Raw genomic sequence first — 17764 nt, forward strand, 5'->3', positions numbered from 1 at the left:
ATATTAATGACATGCAAGCATTTGGCTTCAATGAGCCCCTGAATATGTATATGAATTATTTTTTTCCTTCTCAGGGGTAAATATAATCGGCCCTTATTCTTAGGTGCAGGTATAAATTAAAATGAAGCTTATAGTATCGGACGATGAACCATCTCTCATATATCCTATGTATGCTTTGACATGCGCACTGCTAGAATCACCTTAAAAAAAGCTAATGTTACATACTAAATTGACCCTTGGAGACTCGGCTTAAGTCTCCCTCGACCGGGCGTGTGTCGACACCCTCTTCTCATGTTTATTGCTCCTTGTCTTGGACTGCTCCATTGCTCTCCTGCTCGACCTCAACGTCATCGAGTCCGTAAAAGTTCTCAGGGCGGTATCCACGCTTGTACGTTCGTGAGGCATCCTCCCAAGCATACCAGCGCTCACGGAGAACGTGCTTGATGTTCTTCATGGTGCTTCGAACCTAATATTATCAAATGGGTTAGTCGGGTTTAGATAACTTCAACCGCCGATTGATGGTCGTCTTGGAAGGAACGGAGAAAATTGTTGTAGTCTCCATGTAGCTTCCCAAGATATATAGCTGAATGAGATGGCTTTTACAGCCGGGGCAAAACTCACCACTTTGTCCCGTTCTTGAGATTCGTATTGTCCGTAGCCGGCCTGGATTCTCTCTCTCTCGAAATCCGATGTGATAATGCGGTTTCGTTCCCGGACGCATACGTGCCACAGACCGTGAAGATCCTCCCAACTCTTTTCGCGGAGTTCTTGGATAGCCCATGGACGACCTAGATTGCTAACATCAGTACTGCCCGTAGAACAATCATTCTATAGATTTGAGATCAATCAAACTAACCATGAGCGTTGTCATAATCTGGGGTAGGCAATGCTTCCCGGTTAGGGGGGAAGAAGCCCCAGAGTCCATGGTTGGGGTTTGTTTCCCGTGGCTGCATATCTTCCGGTGACACCGGTTTGGGCAATGGCCATCTTGACACGGTGAAGGGAGTTCTGGGACCGGTGCGATTGATAGCCGATACACCACGGTTTTTGCTCTTGTCGCGTCGAGGGTTGGCGCTGACGGAGGCAGTGGAAGAAAAGCTCGAAGACTGAATGGCTGACAGGGTCACGGAAGGGTGAAGTGATGGTGCGAGGTAAGTGGGAGGCAATTCAGCCATAGCCAGCCCTCTGAGGCGGCTAGCAATGCGTGGAACCTGCTGCATGACTGTGATGGCTTTCCCCAGGATGGTCGGGATCGGAGATTGATGGCCTTTTTCGCAAAGGCGGCAAGGCTAGTCACGTGTCGCAACTAACTCAAAGACCAGCTTAGATGTTACCAGCCTCGAGTTCATCGGGTTCTTCACGTTTTTTTTCCCCAAGTCATTTTGTTTGTTTTACGTCCATCTTCAACTCAAGAAGAAAACGGCAATCCAAAGTACCTTTCTCAAAAATATCTTTACTGCTTTACCTCTTTAGGCGTCGCGACGCGGTTAATTCCAGACTTGGCCTGTGCATTCTTTAGCACCCGCGCGTTTAACCACCCAATCGACTTACTCACCTTCCTCGGCGGAGCAGTGCCGCATCAAGCGTGACCAAGAGGCCTTTGTGGATTGCTCTCCCCTCCACAGATTCACCTCCGGTCTATTACTCGGCCAATCCTGCTTTTCTGAATTTTGCCATATCCCGGGATATCGAAAACTACCTTCTTCTTCGGAAATATCGACTATGAATAGGCCAGGTTCGTCATTTCCCTTCAATGCCTTCGCATACCCTTGTGCCTTTCTTATCGTCCCTCCTACCTCCGCGGAATACTTGGTATAGTCAAACCTGGCTTCTCTGCTGGGCTATACTCTCCTTTACAGGAATAGTTATCCAGCACTGTGAAAGCATTTGGAGTCCAATGGCTAGCCTTGGTTCAGATGGTTTTTGATTTGCGACCGAGACATTTGCAAGGACTTGCTCGCACATTCCTGTATCGTGGTGTTGACATGATCAGCCCTCGATGCGACGATCGTGCTGTCTTGTCACGCTTGTGTCAGAACCTGGCCCGCAACCGCTGAGAGGCATGTCCGGATTCCCCACGCAACAGCAAGCACAAGCTCGAACTGCATCATTAGCCTCTGCGCAATTGTCAAACGGGAAACTGGGTGCGATTGCCGCGAGACATACTTTCTGGGCACACAATATTATTTACATGGAGAGATGCTAACATGAGAGTGTCGATAGGCGGCAGTACGAATTGGAGCTTCAATCTACCTGTTAGTGGAACAACTGGCCTACCAGGCAATCAGCAACGCACAATGGGGACTATGGGAAGTTTTGCACAAAGTCTCGGAGGATCTCAATCCGCGGCACCACTTGATCTCTCGTAAGTGCTCTCTTGCCATGGTTTGCAGTGGTCTCCTGTATCTCTAGGTCTTCCAATTTGTCTCCGAACTGACGAGGTCGGTGATTCTAGGGAGTTCCCTTCACTATCAGGAGCATCACAGCAATCACAGTCACAAACTCCTGGTCAGCTAATGTGGGCCAACGCAAGTCAACGCGCTGCTCAGCAAACACCTGTCCAAAGACAACAGCTCCCCCCGACATCGCAAACCCCTTCCCGTTCCTCCCAACCTCAGGGTCTTCCCACACCTCAACAATCTCAACCACCGCATGATGACATGTTTCCTTCTGGTGCGCAGTTTGCCAATCGACTTGACGACTTTAGAAATGGTGGCCAGGGTATTAGTAGCCAACTCGGTGCGGGTGGCCAGCCCCAGACAGGCAATATCGAAGAGTTTCCCCCTTTGGGTCGCAATTCTGCTGCTGATCTTCCTCTCGGTCGAACTGGTTCGTTGATGCAAGGTGCAGGTTTTGGGGGCTATGGAACTGGTCTGGGGACATCGCGATCACCAGTCAACCAAGTACCCAATGGCATCTTGGGACAAGAGAAAGAGGTAGGCATCTATAATCATGCTCATTTTTTTAGGCGGCACTAACTTTACAACAGGACTTGAACAATGGTGTGCTTCCAGGCCAGCGTAACTTTAGCGATCCACAGCTACAGCAAAGGCAGCCAGAGAGTAGCGATGAACAAGATGTTTCTAGTGCACCCCAGAGTACTGAGCAACCGCCCCTCGCACAAATGAGTGAACTTGACAGGTTTGGGTTGGCGGGTCTGCTGCGCATGATCCACAGCGAGAGTCCTGACGTTGCAAGTCTCGCTGTTGGCCAAGATCTGATGACACTAGGATTGGATTTGAACCAAGCTGAGTAAGGGCCCCTTTGTTCCCATCCTATTGACACTCTCTAATATGATTCTCCGCATAGGCCTTTGCACACATCGTTTGCTTCGCCATTCGTGTCATCCATGTCAGCAGTCCCTCTGGAACAAGATTTCTCTTTACCGGCCTGTTATAATGTCGCCAATATCCAACCTCTCCAGTCTCGTATCCCTGGGTTTAGTGATGAGACACTCTTTTTCATCTTCTATAGCATGCCTCGGGATATCATGCAGGAATTGGTGGCCGAGGAATTGATGGGCCGCAAATGGCGGTACCACAAGCTTGAACGGTGCTGGCTGACTCGTGATGAGACATATCCGGGACCCGTCGATGTGGAGCGTGGTGTGACGGAACGCGGCGTGTATCTTTTGTGGGATTCTTCCGCCTGGAAGAAGGTCAGGGTGAGTAACTTTCATTCCTTGTTGGGATTTGAAGGACTGGTCAAGCTAACTTTGATCGCAGCGTGAATTCATCCTTCGATATGAAGACTTGGACAACCGGTTGGATCCTAACCGAGGCGCCGCCCGCCCACCTGGTGTGGTGCATCATGCCTCATGATTTGAAGTTGATACGACTTAGGCGTGGACATGCAGAATACAAGTAATCAACTATGGCGTTTGGTTTACTAGTCTGTGTTATATTGCTCCGGGCTGGCCGATAGTACATTAACCTTTGGGAACAAGGCGCGTTGATTTCTTGGGTATTAAATGGGCTATGTGGGGAACCAGGATACGATCTTTGAAAATCAATGACCTGTATGGTCTTGTCAGAATGCTGTAAAATGTTATAGATTGCTGTAGACTCCTATATCCATACGGCATCATCTGAATGAATTATCCATCTAGCAAGGCTTACGCGCACTGGACAAAATAGCTACCCATTCAGTATCGATGTTCCCAGACCCGTACACGTTCTCCACGTACTTCTCCAGCGCTGGGCGAACCTTATCCTTGTTCTCCTCCCGTTGCTTTTCAGTCCAGAAGGAGTTCATCATCATGGGGAACATCAACATGCTCATATCCACGAAGACAGGGGATGTGAGAGTCAACTTAATTGTTGTTGGGCGAACCTCGGTGTCCTGAAACCCAAGCTCCTCGAGCTGGGACTCAATCCAGGGCTTCGAGTCCCATTGCCCGTCAGTTATGACCGCCAAGAGCTTTGGGGTCTCAGGAAAACACAGGTCGCCTGGCATGCTTTCGATCGCTGCTCGGGCGATGGCCATCCAGCCGGCTGTTTTCATGTCAGTAAATTTGTTATCTGAGATAATTGTTCGGGTACTCACGCTCGATCCAGGTTGAGAAAGCAATAGTACCACCCGGTTGCAGCATTCTGGCGGTTTCTAGTAGTTGTTTCCATTAGTCCTGAATATAATAGGCAAGCAAGAAAAGATGGCCTTACCCTTGAGAGCCTTAACGGACTCGGGGAGTGCCATATAGGCTGTAGAATGAGCATAGTAGTTAGTCACAGTCAAATCAGACCAGAGTGCATCCAGAAACGAACTTACCGAACGCAGTGAAAATGTGAGAGAATTGACCACTAGCCAGCTCAGGCTTCTGCGCATCGACGATCTTTGTCTCCGTGTGTGGCCAGCTCTCTTGTTGCATCCGGACCTTGGTGTACTCGATCATTGCCGACGAGATGTCTCCACATGTCAACTTCCATGTTTTCTTGACAATGTTATCAAGCTTGGAGTTGAGGGTGCTGGAGACGACACCAGTGCCGCAGGCATTGTCAAGGATTACTAAAGGTTGATTAGGGTTGGCCTTCGACTCGGTGACCACCTTGCTCTGGTCAACTAGAATTTCAGCGAATGGGCGGGTGATCATCTCCCCGCGTTTGAATGAGTTAGCATAGGCTTCACTCTTGAAGAGCTCCCCGAAGTCGTGTTTGTCAGCCATGGTTGGTAAAGTTAAAAGGTGACTGAGTGTCGCGATGATTGAAATTGATCGATGAAGATGTCTGTTTAGAAGAAAACCTCGAGTGATGTGACACAAAATGAGATTATGGATAGATGTTCGTACTAGGTAGACAGCCCTTTAAATAGTCTAGAAGTTCTCCAGGACATCCAAGGATCCTGTAAGTTAGCCCTACACCAGATTGCCCTACAAGTGTTGCACGATATAGAAAGTGTCCGATAATGTCTCCGGTAATGTCTCCGGTAATGTCTCCGCGAGTGGATTTGAGTCATTTCTAAGAATATACCTTGAAGGAACATAACAAATCAGCTCCATCTTACACTATAGCTCAACGCTGTCAATTACAATAATTGGTTGAAGGCGGATCTTGAGGCGTACATATGTATGTACTAGTGACTCCAAGGTACCCTCTTAGTAGATCGTGATCATTGGGTATGTGTGGATGAACAAAAGAGGAATAATTTCTGAACTTAGTCAGAAACTACTGTTAAAAACACTGCTGTGAACACTGCTTATCCTTCCACCTATGATTTCTGACCGCGGTCAGAAATTATACTCACCTAGTGATATTCATTAAATTAAAGTACTTAGTAGGATATAATAGTTATATGGTCAGAAGTATAGAAGCTTAATGTGGTCTGAAATGCAGAAGTTAGATGATCTAACTTAAATATAGTTTAGTTATAACCTTATGAGATACTCTACTAAGTTAATGAGTGATATAATTGAATATGCATGATAAATATCAAATATGATATTTATATGTTATGGACTGTATACCTACGTAGGTAGATAAAACACCATTGCAAAAATATATTTTGATAACATTATGTTATCAAAATATACATCTACATATAGAGTGTTCGAGTTATAAATACACTGTTTGATCGGAAACCTGATGACTTAGCTTCTCTATGAACGCCAAGGCCGAGATTTTATGCAAAAATGGGTTCAAATGGGTTATCGATGGGTTATTGAGTTGAGACCTCCGACCCAAAACCCATTTTGATAAACACTTCACTTAGATTCACACTAGAATGCGCCCCATTAAGTGGTTCGAAACTAAGTAGGAGCTCACGGTAATTCTAGTCTTAGTCGATAAAGTACCCTATGATCGCCATAAATGCTTACTAAAAAGGTGATGTTTAGCAGTCCAGGGCGATTAAGAGCTTCGTATCTTAAAGCGAAAGCCAGTTCTAGGTCTGGGTTGCCCATGGTCCGTAGCTTGATACTGGAGTATCCAGAAGATCGCAATGTCTGGGGTATTGAATCTCAATATTTCTTTGGCTCGGATATGCTGATCGCGCCCACCATACAACCACTGGATGAGGCTGAGGAACACATGATTTACCTCCCTGCTGGTATTTGGTTTGGCTTTTGGGACAAGAAGAAGATTGTCAGTCACGGTGAGTGGATTGGCTTCGACATGGCTCCCCTGAGCCGAAATCACATCATCAAAGACGGCGCCATGCTGTGCTGGGCTCCGGCCCGCAAAAGGACCTATAACGAGGTGGGTATCATCGAAAAGGTAGAAATATACGGTCAACGCAGCGGTCCATGGGTGTGTGGAGATGGACAGGGGTCCACGGTCGAAGTTATCAAGGCAGAGAACGGATGCAGTGTGGTCGGCCGTGGGGGTGTTATGGTTGAGGCATTCGAATAAATACATACAGTTCGATTATTGATTTGACATAATAAGTTATTGCACTTATGAAATACAGTCGTCAAAAGGGCAAATGCGTAACTAGGAAACTTGGGCAAATTTGTATGTGGTATACTGCGTGTACAAAGCTTTGGGGTGGCTTCAGTGGCCAATGCTGTAAACATTTAATCCTCCATGAAACATGATCGCCGGGCTTTGATTATAACCGTTCACCTGCTCAATTCAACACCCCGATGGACACCAAGGACGGTTTTGGTATTTGGAAGCTGATTACTTCTATCGCTGAGCCATATGAGGGGGTTGCTGCACCCGCTGTGTCGGATAGAACAAAGTGGATTTGAACTAGCATGGGGGCCTGTATTGAGCATCCACACGATGCCTAATACTGACAGTATCAACGACTTGATTTGGCTTCAGTTATGCCCAAGTTGGTGCAACCATGCTTTGCGCCTGACCGCGACGTTGGGCCAAGCCGTGCGTTCGACCCCTCGGGGGTCGCCTGTGTTGACGTCTCGATCTACAACGTGTGTAACCCACGCGTGTTTTCTTGGCCAGAGCTGCTGCCGACTCTCCACTGAACCGGGTTTCAGTGTTAGGTTTTGCCGTTTGAAGGGTGGCTTCACTTACTACGAGCGAGTGAGGTTCGAGGCGAAGAAGATACCAACTCGGCAGTTAACTTGATCCATCATTATGAATTGAGGTATGGTTCCTGTTTTCCACCTGTCAGAACGGGACAACAGTGCTTGCGACTGACAAGGCTGAAAGACATGGCGGCCGCTTGAATATTGTCCTAGACAACATCCTGGACTGCTATGCCCGAGACTGGCCGATGAGGTGGGCGACCTTCTCAAGCAGAATGCTCAGTGTATATACTTAAAAAGAGCCCGTTGTATTGAAACAAACGGACCAGACAGCCAGGAGCTGACTTTAGAATTCAAATGTCAATGCCCTTCCTACTGGGAGTTTGAGTCACTCCTCCAGAAGCGATATAAATAAGAGAAATCTCTAAATCAATTTTCCTTTCATTTCCCACAAGTAGAGGATTGCTGTGGGCAGAGAATTTCCGACTGAAGAGGGCAAGTATCAGTACGGTGAACAATTGTTAATCCCAGGTCACCTGTCGGTAGCGCAGAACCGGCCTGATTCTAGATGAGGGCAATGATTCGCAGAATGACAGTGATTGGTTCCAGTCACACAATGGCGTGGAGCACCGTGGTGATCGTGTAAATAAATATTGACTATTAATAGATGGCCATCCATCTTAGGTTTTTCTTTTTGGCTCAGTTCAGGGGGAAGGCTAATAAGATCGTATCCGAGATTCCAAAATCCCGCGGAGTTCCAACGCAGTGTGGTGCAATAAATAGCACGAGCCGACTGTGATGAATCAACCGTTTTGGTCGCCGGGTAAGAGACCTGAAAAGGTTAGTCTTAAACACCAAATGAGTCGATGTTATTTCCCCCGCAGTGGTACCCCTGGGGTTTCCTGTCAGCTCGGGGAAGGGACAGTGCGAATGGGCGAGAAATGGAACTGAACTCCCCAGTCTGACCGTGGCTTTCAAGACCCACACTAAGTAGGTTAGAACGAGGTTCCAAAAACCCAAAAGCGCATTAAACCCAACGAAGAATAATTAGGGAAACCCCTCTGTTCTTTTCCGAAACTCCGCTGAACGGGTAGCTCACTCGGTGACCGTAGCTCATTCGGTGGCCGGTCTTTCCTCTGCGAATGCTGCAAAAACCTGCCAGTAAAGAGACTGTGTTTCGACCCTAATGGAGACAGTCTCTCAGTCCATGAACATCCAAAGACCTCGGCCTCCGAAAGAGAATCCCCCCCTCGGCTGACAAGGTGAGTCCACAGAAAAAAAGGCGGTCCCGCGCTGCGGGATATACCCGCCATAGCGAGCTACCCAGGCATGCCATACATGTCGCCCTCGACGGACTAAGTGCGACAGTACCTGGCATTCCTGCGCCTCGTGTGTACACCTCGGAGCGGAATGCCCCTATCAACTTACAACTCGAACGATGAGACTAAGTTCCTGAAGGCTTATCCCCAGTCATAGGCCCTTGATACTTTCGCGTCTCTTTTTTGGAAAGGTTTGCATACACTGCGTTTCCGGAGGGATTGTTGTTGTTGTTGTTGTTGTTGTTGTTGTTGCAATACCTCTCTTTGAAGCTGTGCCAAATTAACCCCTGAAGAAGGAATGCGGCCAAAGAAAATAGGCAGAGATCAATGTACACTAGATACATCCATGCTCAAAATTTGCCATGTTTGTACAGGTTTATCACCAAGGCTTTCCGCCTAGGTAGACATAGCCGTCGATAGTTTGATACAAGATCATATTCGGAGCCCTTCCTTGCAAACGACAGATCATGTTGCCGACAAGTACGGAAAAGCCTTATATCCGTTAATAGTCACTTCGACAGTGGTTATATTATGTATGGCATTAAAGCCTCTTTCGATGAATTCCGGATCCTTGAAGAAAACCTTCAAAGCCGCTTTGAAATCTTGGAGCATAAGACTCAACGCTCCTTAGCCATCATCACTCGCCTATTTGAGGCAAGTGAACACTGCCCGGGCAAGAAAGCACAGAATGCTGAGGACTTTTACTGGAGGGGGCGTTTTTGACGGATGGAGCTGTCATTAGGTCACGGTAGATGCCCTTCGTGGTTAGCACCAATAATGAATGCTTGTTGTGTGGTTAACTCAGGTAGATAGAAGAATTTCTGACCAGAGGTCGCCGGAGTGGACGAAAGAAAAGAGGTACGAATATTCTACCGTTTTGTTAATTATCCTTAGTTTGTGGGGATGAGGCCGTTCAATTGACAACCGGAAATTACATGGAGTCGATAGTCTGAGCTGTGAACCTATGCTAGAAAAAAAAATCGAGCAAGATCTTAGAATCGTCAATTTCCTATTACAATTCTGGGATTATCCTAGGGCTGCACACGAGTAAGGTTTTGATTATTCATATTCGTACATACTTGGAGGTGGCTTGTTTCTTAATACTTCGATGGGCTGAAGAGCAGCAGTAGATTATTATTTCCATACAATTTCCAGTCTATGATACTATATTCTACTTTCCGTTTCCATTGACATGCCGGGATACAGCAGTAATAACAGGTCCAAACAAGCCATTCCATTCCCTAGTACGGGAGATCGCAAATCCTGTCGAGAGAACATTCTGCTCACCAGTCCCTATGACAGTGACCTTATACTCCCCCGCTTCACTGAGCCAGGCAGACGATCTCTCATCCCAGAAACTGGTAGCCAGAGCAATTGGGATAACAATCACGACTTCCTGTTTCTCTCCCCGTTGCAGTTTGACCTTTTTGAACCCCTTGAGCTCTCTCACAGGGCGGGAAATGCTGGCGTCCGTAGGTGGTGAGATGTATACTTGAACAGTTTCTGCGCCACTGCAAGGTCCAATATTCTCCACTAACACTAACACTTCCAACACTTCTTCCTTGACGTTGTCCCGGGCCTCCAACGGCTGCGAAACAGCTAGCTCCGAAAGACGGAATACTGTATATGAGAGACCATAACCGAAGGCGAAGAGAGGCTTCACTTTGGCCTTTTCATAGTAGCGATAACCGACGTAGATGTCCTCGCCGTACAACACTCTTCCTCCTTCTGATCGATAGGACAAGTATGCTGGGTTATGCTCGATGGACTCTGGGAAGCTGAGAGGAAGTTTGCCAGACTTGAAAGCAAGTTAGCCGGTGTATAATATAGAATTTGCTCAATACTCACTGGATTCACATCCCCGAAGATGACATCCGCAATACCATTTCCTGTTTCGTTCCCACCATACCACGCATGAAGAAGGGCCTTTACGTCCCGAGCCCAAGGCATTGTCACAGGAGTTCCACTCTGCACAACAACCGCAGCGTTTGGTTGGACAGCGAGGACTCTTTGAACCAGCTGATCTGACATCGGCGGGAGATCCATGTGTGGACGGTCGAATCCTTCGCTTTCCCATTCTCCACTCAGCCCAACACAGACAACCACCTGCTCAAATGTAGCTGCCAGATCAACAGCATGCTCAATGGCACGTTCTGTGTTGATCCGTTTACATCCTCCCACTCGCAGTCCCCCTGGTCCAAAGGAAACGACACCGTGTAGTTTCAGATTGGAAGTCGGCGCAGTGCCGTAGTCGACGAGAATCTTGTACCGTTGATTTGCTTCGAGGTACTTGGAGCCGCGTTCCTCTGGAGTTCCGATGCCAAAGAATGACGTTCCCTGTCGCTGATTGTCCTTGTTGTCGACTACCTTCTCCCCATCAATGAAGAGCTCTCCAGTACCCGCTACCGTAAGGCCAAAGTCATATATCCCACTTTCCGTGGGCTCGAATATCCCATCCATGGTGATGTAGTAAAGGTCGGAGTGGACTTTTGGGTGCTTGTAGTCCATTAAAAAGGCGGAGCTGCTCTTCATGTGCAGGATATCTACTGCCTTTCTGTTTTTGTTGGAAGAAGGCTCAGTAAACACACTGAATATATACCCAGGTCGACCATCTTCGGTTTTCAATTGGTCGCCTAGAAGTGGTAGCTCTTTGTGGCTATACACTCCCTGTGAGAAGACTACACCCCCGGTACAGCTGCTGCTGATTCCTTCTAGGGGTGCAATGGCATAATATCCCGGCAGAGCCGAAGAGCCTCCGCCACAGTATGCCGCGATGTTGGCATTCGGACCGATCACGAGAGTTCGTTTAGTCGAATCCAAAGGAAGAATCTGATCATTGTTCTTGAGAAGAACAATAGACTCGGCGGCTGCTCTACGGAGCAATGCTCTATCCTCGGGCAGGTTCCGCTGAGCTTCGGCTGCATTCTCAGGGATACCCGAGCTGGCCGTTTGTTTTACTAGCTCTAAAACACTGCGGACCCGATCATTGATAGTTTTCTCCGAGACTTTATTGGATGTGATGGCATGCACCAAGCTCGACCCACGAAACCGAGATGGGCCAGGCATTTCGAGATCCAACCCGGCATTAACAGCCTCAGACACACTATAGGTGCCGAACCTGTATCTGGTCAGCTATAGAAACTTTGAGGAAGAGTAGCAACCAACCAATCGCTCATGATGAGACCTTTATAATCCCATTCCTTCCGAACAACATCCTGGAGCAGATCAGGGCTCTCGCTGGCGTGACATCCGTTGACCTTGTTGTACGACGTCATAAGGGCCCCAGGATTGGCGCCTGTAATGGCTAGCTGAAAGGGAAGTAGATATATCTCCCGTAGAGCACGCTCAGTGACAAGCGCACTGACAGCAACACGCTCATGCTCCTGATCGTTGCAAACAAGATGCTTCGGTGTTGGGATGACATTCTCAGTCTGTACACCCAAACAATAACTGGCAGCCAATGATCCTGAAAGTACAGGATCCTCTGAGAAGGATTCAAACCCGCGACCCCCCAGCGGGCCTCGTTGGATATTAATCGTCGGCCCTAGGAGGACATGAGCCCCCTTTGCCTTGCATTCTAGGCCAAGAAGCTTTCCAAGGGAATATATGAGCTCGGTGTCGAACGAAGCGCCTAGTGCTGTGGCACAAGGTAAACAGGCCGAAGGTACCCCGTTGAAAAAGCGGGTGCCTCGAACGCCATTTGGTCCATCTGACATGCGAATTGAGGGGATGCCGAGTCGCGGGATTGCTGCTGTATGCCAGCCATCGATTCCTTTTTGTTTGGTGAGCCGGGAAAGCTTGAACTGGTTCTGGGGACAAACCTGAAAGTAATGAGACCTTCTCGTTTAGGGATAGCTCTGAGAGCACGTGTTCAATATCAATCGCCGACATAATAAAAGAATAGTATATGCGATAGGTTAAGAAAAGAACGAATGAACTCCACTCCCAGCCGGGAGATCACATTCTTATAGCCAACAGATATCTACGTTGCTTTGGTAATGTAAAGTATGAAATCTAGGTGCTATGGAGCATCGCGGAGTATCGGACTTGTGCCATTGGAATGGAACTAACATCGTGGGCCAGGTTGCATTCACCCGAGAAATTCCTGCTGACGAGAATATTTGGTGATCGCTCGCTTACATGCATTTATAATTAGCCTGGACTGATACACTGCTGCTCTGCATATTTGAATAACCGGTTGGGATAAGAGATAAAATATACCAAATAACATTGTCCTAATTTGCCCTCGCCTGCAGCAACGTTTGCACAATATTGAACAAGCCCATTATATCATTCGACTCATGTTTCCAGAATTCCAACATCTCTGTAACATCAACTACCGCTCTCTCCCAGCCGATAGGCAGAAAACAGACAAGATCCACACTGCGCTCAGCAGCGAGTAGCACTAACGCACTCCTTGCACACGATCGAAGCATCAGCCATGTTCCGTGGTGACGATGGTAAAATCCCGTTCGATTTTGCTGTATCCTATTCACACAGACCTTCAGTCCTTTGTGAAGAAGACTATCGCTGGTTCCGTCGCCTCGGCCATGTATCGCTTCGACCAAAAAGTGCCAGTACATTGTCTCTTGGCAGTCAAGGAAATGACCACTGAGAATGAATCGGAAGGGTTCATATTGATCTGTATGTGGGTTTTCTACATCTGGAGCCAATGCCTCTGGGAGGGATCTCAGCCTAACCTTCGTTAATTGATGTCTTGTTTAATCTGGGATATTACTTACCATGCGTCTGCTTGCTCCTCAAAGTCAAGGATTACAGATTCCAGGTTGGGCTTTGAGATAACAGCGTGAGGTTGGTAAAGGTAGCTCAGAATGCGATTCTCCAATCTTCGCAAAGCGATTTCGGCGAGATAGAAATACCATGCGGCTTCATCTCTGGACTTCAGCTCTTCTGGAGGTGACGGAAAGAAGGTAGGGTATTTGAGATCCAGAAAATTCTTTGGGTAAACATTCAATTCTAGTCGTAGCTCTCTATTAAGGTAATGTTAGGTATTCCCTCGTGGTTTAGATTTTGGTCTACTTACAGCTCAGACTTCAAGCAGGTCCAGTATACTCTCTGCTTCGTCTCCCACGCATCTTCATGGCGGTCATTTGTGCGGAGGATGGAGAAGCCCTCACAGCACGCCAGTGCTTGCACAAACATCCTCGATGCCTCTACTGACCGCAACTTTGTCATTAGATATACACCAGCTAGGAAGAAGCATTGCGCCTCTATTACACCGCTCCTGCAGAGCAACATGCCCATTCGCTTCTGAGCAGCGAGGAAATACGCTTCACCTTGGAGAAACTCCTTTGACTGGCGAAACAGACTAGGAGATACGCCTTGTCCATTCCTTACAAATGACGTTGCAATTGAACCATTGGCATATATGAGAAGCTAGTATCATATGAGTTCACCATATGAAAGTAGGTTACGGATACTCACTAACAAACAAGACATTGCGTCCCACCCGATACCATTCAATCGCACTGTCGCCATATATTCGTTGATGTCCTCTTCTTCTAGCGTCGGGTTGAAAATATGGACATTATCGAAAAAGCTCCGAACAAGGTGGTCGGCTGCATGGAGGTCAAGGTCGACGGAAAATTGTAGGTCGGGCTGTATATTGTTTCCGTCGGATGGAGATAGTAGATGGAACCGCGTTTCAAACTCATGGTTATCGAAAACAGGCCACTTAAGAACCTCCCCAATGTTGATGAAAGATGGTTTCCATTGTGTCTGCTGCTCCAGCCCAGATGCCCAAGTGCCATGGGAACTGCTAGACGGCGATGTAGAAAGGAGAACGTTAGACAGAGCCACCGGAGGTGGATCGTTTACCTTGATCTGGATCAGTGCTTCTAGATCATCGATTCGTTTCAGAATAAAGAGGCTCGCGGAATCAAATCTGTTCCTTGATTAGTTGCCTTTTATTTCCCCCTCCAAATATTAAATCACAACTTAGTTGCTCATCCAGCACTTACGTCGACAAACACATTTGCTGGTAAGAACACTCCGCCCCGAGCCGCACACACGATGCACACGAGGGTCGGGTATTATCGCACTTTGTCCGTTTAAGACGACAGGTCTGGCATGCCTGAGTAGCTCGTTTCCGGGGGTAGGTCGCGGCTGCACGGGAATGTCTTCGTTTCTGGATATCCGACTTGTCGGCAGGTGGGGTAGGGGATTCCATGTTGGAGGCCGAGACCTGTGCGTGTATCTTAGACTGGTCGGCTGCTTCCATCAAAATAGAAGCATGGTGATTCCTGACATCTTTCATACAGGCCAGAAAGAGAATTAAGTATTCAGCGGAGTTTCGGAGAAGCAGAGAGGGTGCCCTCATTATTCTCGTATTTGCGCTTTGGTCACATAGGGCGGGCGCACATGATGTTTCCCCTTTACCCTAAGCTGGTTAGAGCTGGCCCGGTATATTAACATGGGGGGATTTGGTGGCATTTGTCACGACGAGAAGAAAAATCCCGGGGAATGCCGCTGCGGGGAATGTGTGCTCATCCGGAACCAAACCCGAACTGGCCCTTGAGCCGACGACAGTAATTTACTTCATAACAAAGGACCAGTGCTAATACGCCACACTGTGCTAGTCTAAGCGGAATGGCGGGTTCCAAACACACGACCGCACTAATGCTTCCCTGTGGACAGGCATAATGAAATAAATGAAAGGAATAGGCGTTTTAGACCACAGGGTTGAGTTCAGCCATCAACTTCAATAGGCACGTTCGCTGCGGAATCGCGAATTGATGCGATGGGAAAAGGATATAATGGAGACGGCACCATCGAAATTCCAGTCATGATTGGCAGTCAAGTCATTTTTCTACTCCTCGGATTTAATTCACAGACCTGCAATCAACATGACTGACCAGGACGATAAGCCGACGACCGAGGCCCATGACACCTACACCAACAACCCCGGCGAATGGAACCTGAAAAGCGTTCTCCCAAATACCGGCAAGCCATGGTACAAGCATCGTCATCTTTTGCTCCTCAATCTTGGAATGATTGTTCCCTATCTATCCTCGACGACCAACGGCTATGACGGATCCATGCTCAACGGTCTGCAGTCGATGAGCCAGTGGCAGGACTTTTTCGGTCATCCAGCCGGTACTCGCCTAGGCTCACTTTCGAACGGAGTGATTTTCGGTCAGATCGCCGCCTTCCCCATCGCTCCTTGGCTCTGTGACCACACGGGCCGACGGTTCCCAATCTTCCTCGGATCGGTCTTGCTGGTCATTGGAGCCATTCTTCAATGTGCCGCGCAGAACTATGCCATGTTTTTGGTCTCCCGTATGGTGATCGGATTTGGTGGTCTGATTGCCGTCGAAGCATCACCGATGTTGGTCAGTGAATTGGCGTATCCGACACATCGATCCGTTCTAGTCGGCTATTACAACAACTTGTGGTATCTCGGAGCTTTGCTTGCCGCATGGATCACATACGGAACCTACTTCATGGGTCCAAACTTGTCATGGGCCTGGCGTATCCCGTCCCTTTTGCAGGGATTCTTTCCCTTGATGCAAGTTCTTTTCGTCTATATGCTTCCAGAGTCGCCCCGATATCTTGTGCAGAAAGACCGCTATGACGAAGCCCGAAAGGTGTTGACCAAGTACCACGCCGGCGGAGACGAGGACTCTCCCCTAGTCGACTTCGAGATGAAAGAGATTATCTTGTCAATCCAGACCGCTAAAGGAGCTTCCCAAACTGGCTATCGCGAGTTTCTAAGTACACGCGGTAACTTGCATCGGCTGTTCATCATCATTGCGGTCCCATGCATGATGCAGCTTTCCGGTAACGGTCTGATCGCCTACTATCTTCACCTTATTCTCAACTCCATCGGCTTCACCTCAGATCCCCAGCAACTCCGTATCAACGGTGGCCTGACAGTGTTCAATTTGGGTGTCTCGATAATCCTAGCCTCCTTTATGGAGGTAGTCGGTCGACGACGGCTCTTCCTTTTCTCTACAGTGGGAATGTTGACCTGCTATGTGATATGGACAATTTTGTCCGCAATAAATGAACAGCGCCATTTCGAAGACACGACTCTCGGCACTGGCGTGATCGTGATGATATTCATGTATCAGCTCTTCTACAATGCCGGTCTCAATGGGCCACCCTGGGTTTATGTTACCGAAGTGCTTCCTACCCATCTCCGTGCCAAAGGAACGAATATCATGCAGATCGCGGCCACGTGTGCTATTCTCTTCAATGGATATGCTAACCCCGTGGCAATGGATGCGATTAGCTGGAAATACTATATTGTTTACTGCTGTGTGATTGCTGTTGAGATCGTGCTTGTCTATTTCGGTTTCCCTGAAACCAAGGGTCGTAGTTTGGAAGAGGTTGCTTTGATTTTCGATGGAGAAAAGGCCTTCGGTGACGTCCATGAGAAACAAAGCCCGGATGAAGTTTGAGCTACTCAGCATTGGGATGGAGGTATTATGGTGAAATTGGAGCCTAAGTGGAGGCGCTGTCTGAATACCTGAGAGTGTGGTTTAGGTAGCTATGATTGAATTGGAATAGTATTTGTATTCTTGTATGTTTAAGGTTATCATCTGTTAGGATATATCTTACTCCTTCGCCCGATGAAGCTGGGAGAATTAGGCCAAATATGACAAAAATAAACTTCCTATATGCCCCACAATATTTCCTATACAATTTTATCCATAAAGATTTGGCAACCGCTTTTTCCCAGGTAATGGCTTCGCTTTCTCATGGCGAAATTTACTTCGCCGAGCTTCATCCCATATTTTTGGAATCCACAGACAAAAGGAATAACTGCAGTATAATGCCCTTTTCTTATTGTATCTCGAGTTATATCATCCAGAAAAACATAGTGGGACGCTATACTACGTTTAGCCGATAGCCCATTGTCCATCTAGGTTCGTCGAAAATTCTTTACACTAACACCATAATTAGAAGTTTTAGGGCCGCAATAGAGAAGAAGTAATGGCTGGTATCAGAAAATAATATAGCTCGGTATCGCTACGCTACCAAGGATCTCTATCAGATA

The 17764-nt window shown here is 47.7% G+C and overlaps 7 protein-coding genes across 7 annotated transcripts; 3 read left to right on the top strand and 4 right to left on the bottom strand.

Moving 5' to 3' along the window:
* Positions 1–295: 295 nt before the first annotated feature.
* Positions 296–1220, bottom strand: mrpl4 (mitochondrial 54S ribosomal protein uL29m; the record flags this gene model as incomplete). Its single annotated transcript, XM_057232710.1, has 3 exons — positions 296–466; positions 622–788; positions 857–1220. The coding sequence occupies 3 exons, from the start codon at positions 1218–1220 to the stop codon at positions 296–298; spliced, it is 702 nt and encodes a 233-aa protein (XP_057082252.1).
* Positions 1221–1999: 779 nt separating this feature from the next.
* On the top strand, positions 2000–3821 carry N7447_008449 (NOT2/NOT3/NOT5 family protein; the record flags this gene model as incomplete). The annotated part of the gene is made up of 6 exons (XM_057232711.1): positions 2000–2144; positions 2224–2365; positions 2456–2936; positions 2990–3252; positions 3310–3664; positions 3726–3821. 6 exons carry the CDS (start codon positions 2000–2002, stop codon positions 3819–3821), a joined length of 1482 nt encoding a protein of 493 aa, XP_057082253.1.
* A 283-nt stretch (positions 3822–4104) lies between these two features.
* Positions 4105–5161, bottom strand: gtmA (gliotoxin thiomethyltransferase; the record flags this gene model as incomplete). Its single annotated transcript, XM_057232712.1, has 4 exons — positions 4105–4493; positions 4546–4602; positions 4662–4700; positions 4768–5161. The coding sequence occupies 4 exons, from the start codon at positions 5159–5161 to the stop codon at positions 4105–4107; spliced, it is 879 nt and encodes a 292-aa protein (XP_057082254.1).
* A 1231-nt stretch (positions 5162–6392) lies between these two features.
* On the top strand, positions 6393–6842 carry N7447_008451 (glycoside hydrolase family 31 protein; the record flags this gene model as incomplete). The annotated part of the gene is made up of 1 exon (XM_057232713.1): positions 6393–6842. One exon carries the CDS (start codon positions 6393–6395, stop codon positions 6840–6842), a length of 450 nt encoding a protein of 149 aa, XP_057082255.1.
* Positions 6843–9913: 3071 nt separating this feature from the next.
* On the bottom strand, positions 9914–12458 carry N7447_008452 (beta-glucosidase; the record flags this gene model as incomplete). The annotated part of the gene is made up of 3 exons (XM_057232714.1): positions 9914–10540; positions 10591–11860; positions 11908–12458. 3 exons carry the CDS (start codon positions 12456–12458, stop codon positions 9914–9916), a joined length of 2448 nt encoding a protein of 815 aa, XP_057082256.1.
* A 519-nt stretch (positions 12459–12977) lies between these two features.
* Positions 12978–14932, bottom strand: N7447_008453 (transcription factor domain-containing protein; the record flags this gene model as incomplete). Its single annotated transcript, XM_057232715.1, has 5 exons — positions 12978–13437; positions 13485–13733; positions 13787–14139; positions 14188–14647; positions 14724–14932. 5 exons carry the CDS (start codon positions 14930–14932, stop codon positions 12978–12980), a joined length of 1731 nt encoding a protein of 576 aa, XP_057082257.1.
* Positions 14933–15608: 676 nt separating this feature from the next.
* On the top strand, positions 15609–17165 carry N7447_008454 (sugar porter family MFS transporter; the record flags this gene model as incomplete). Its single annotated transcript, XM_057232716.1, has 1 exon — positions 15609–17165. One exon carries the CDS (start codon positions 15609–15611, stop codon positions 17163–17165), a length of 1557 nt encoding a protein of 518 aa, XP_057082258.1.
* Between the last annotated feature and the right edge of the window lie 599 nt (positions 17166–17764).

This window comes from Penicillium robsamsonii (assembly GCF_028829455.1).
Source record: "Penicillium robsamsonii strain IBT 29466 chromosome Unknown utg000005l_segment0_segment0, whole genome shotgun sequence".
NCBI lineage: Eukaryota > Fungi > Ascomycota > Eurotiomycetes > Eurotiales > Aspergillaceae > Penicillium > Penicillium robsamsonii.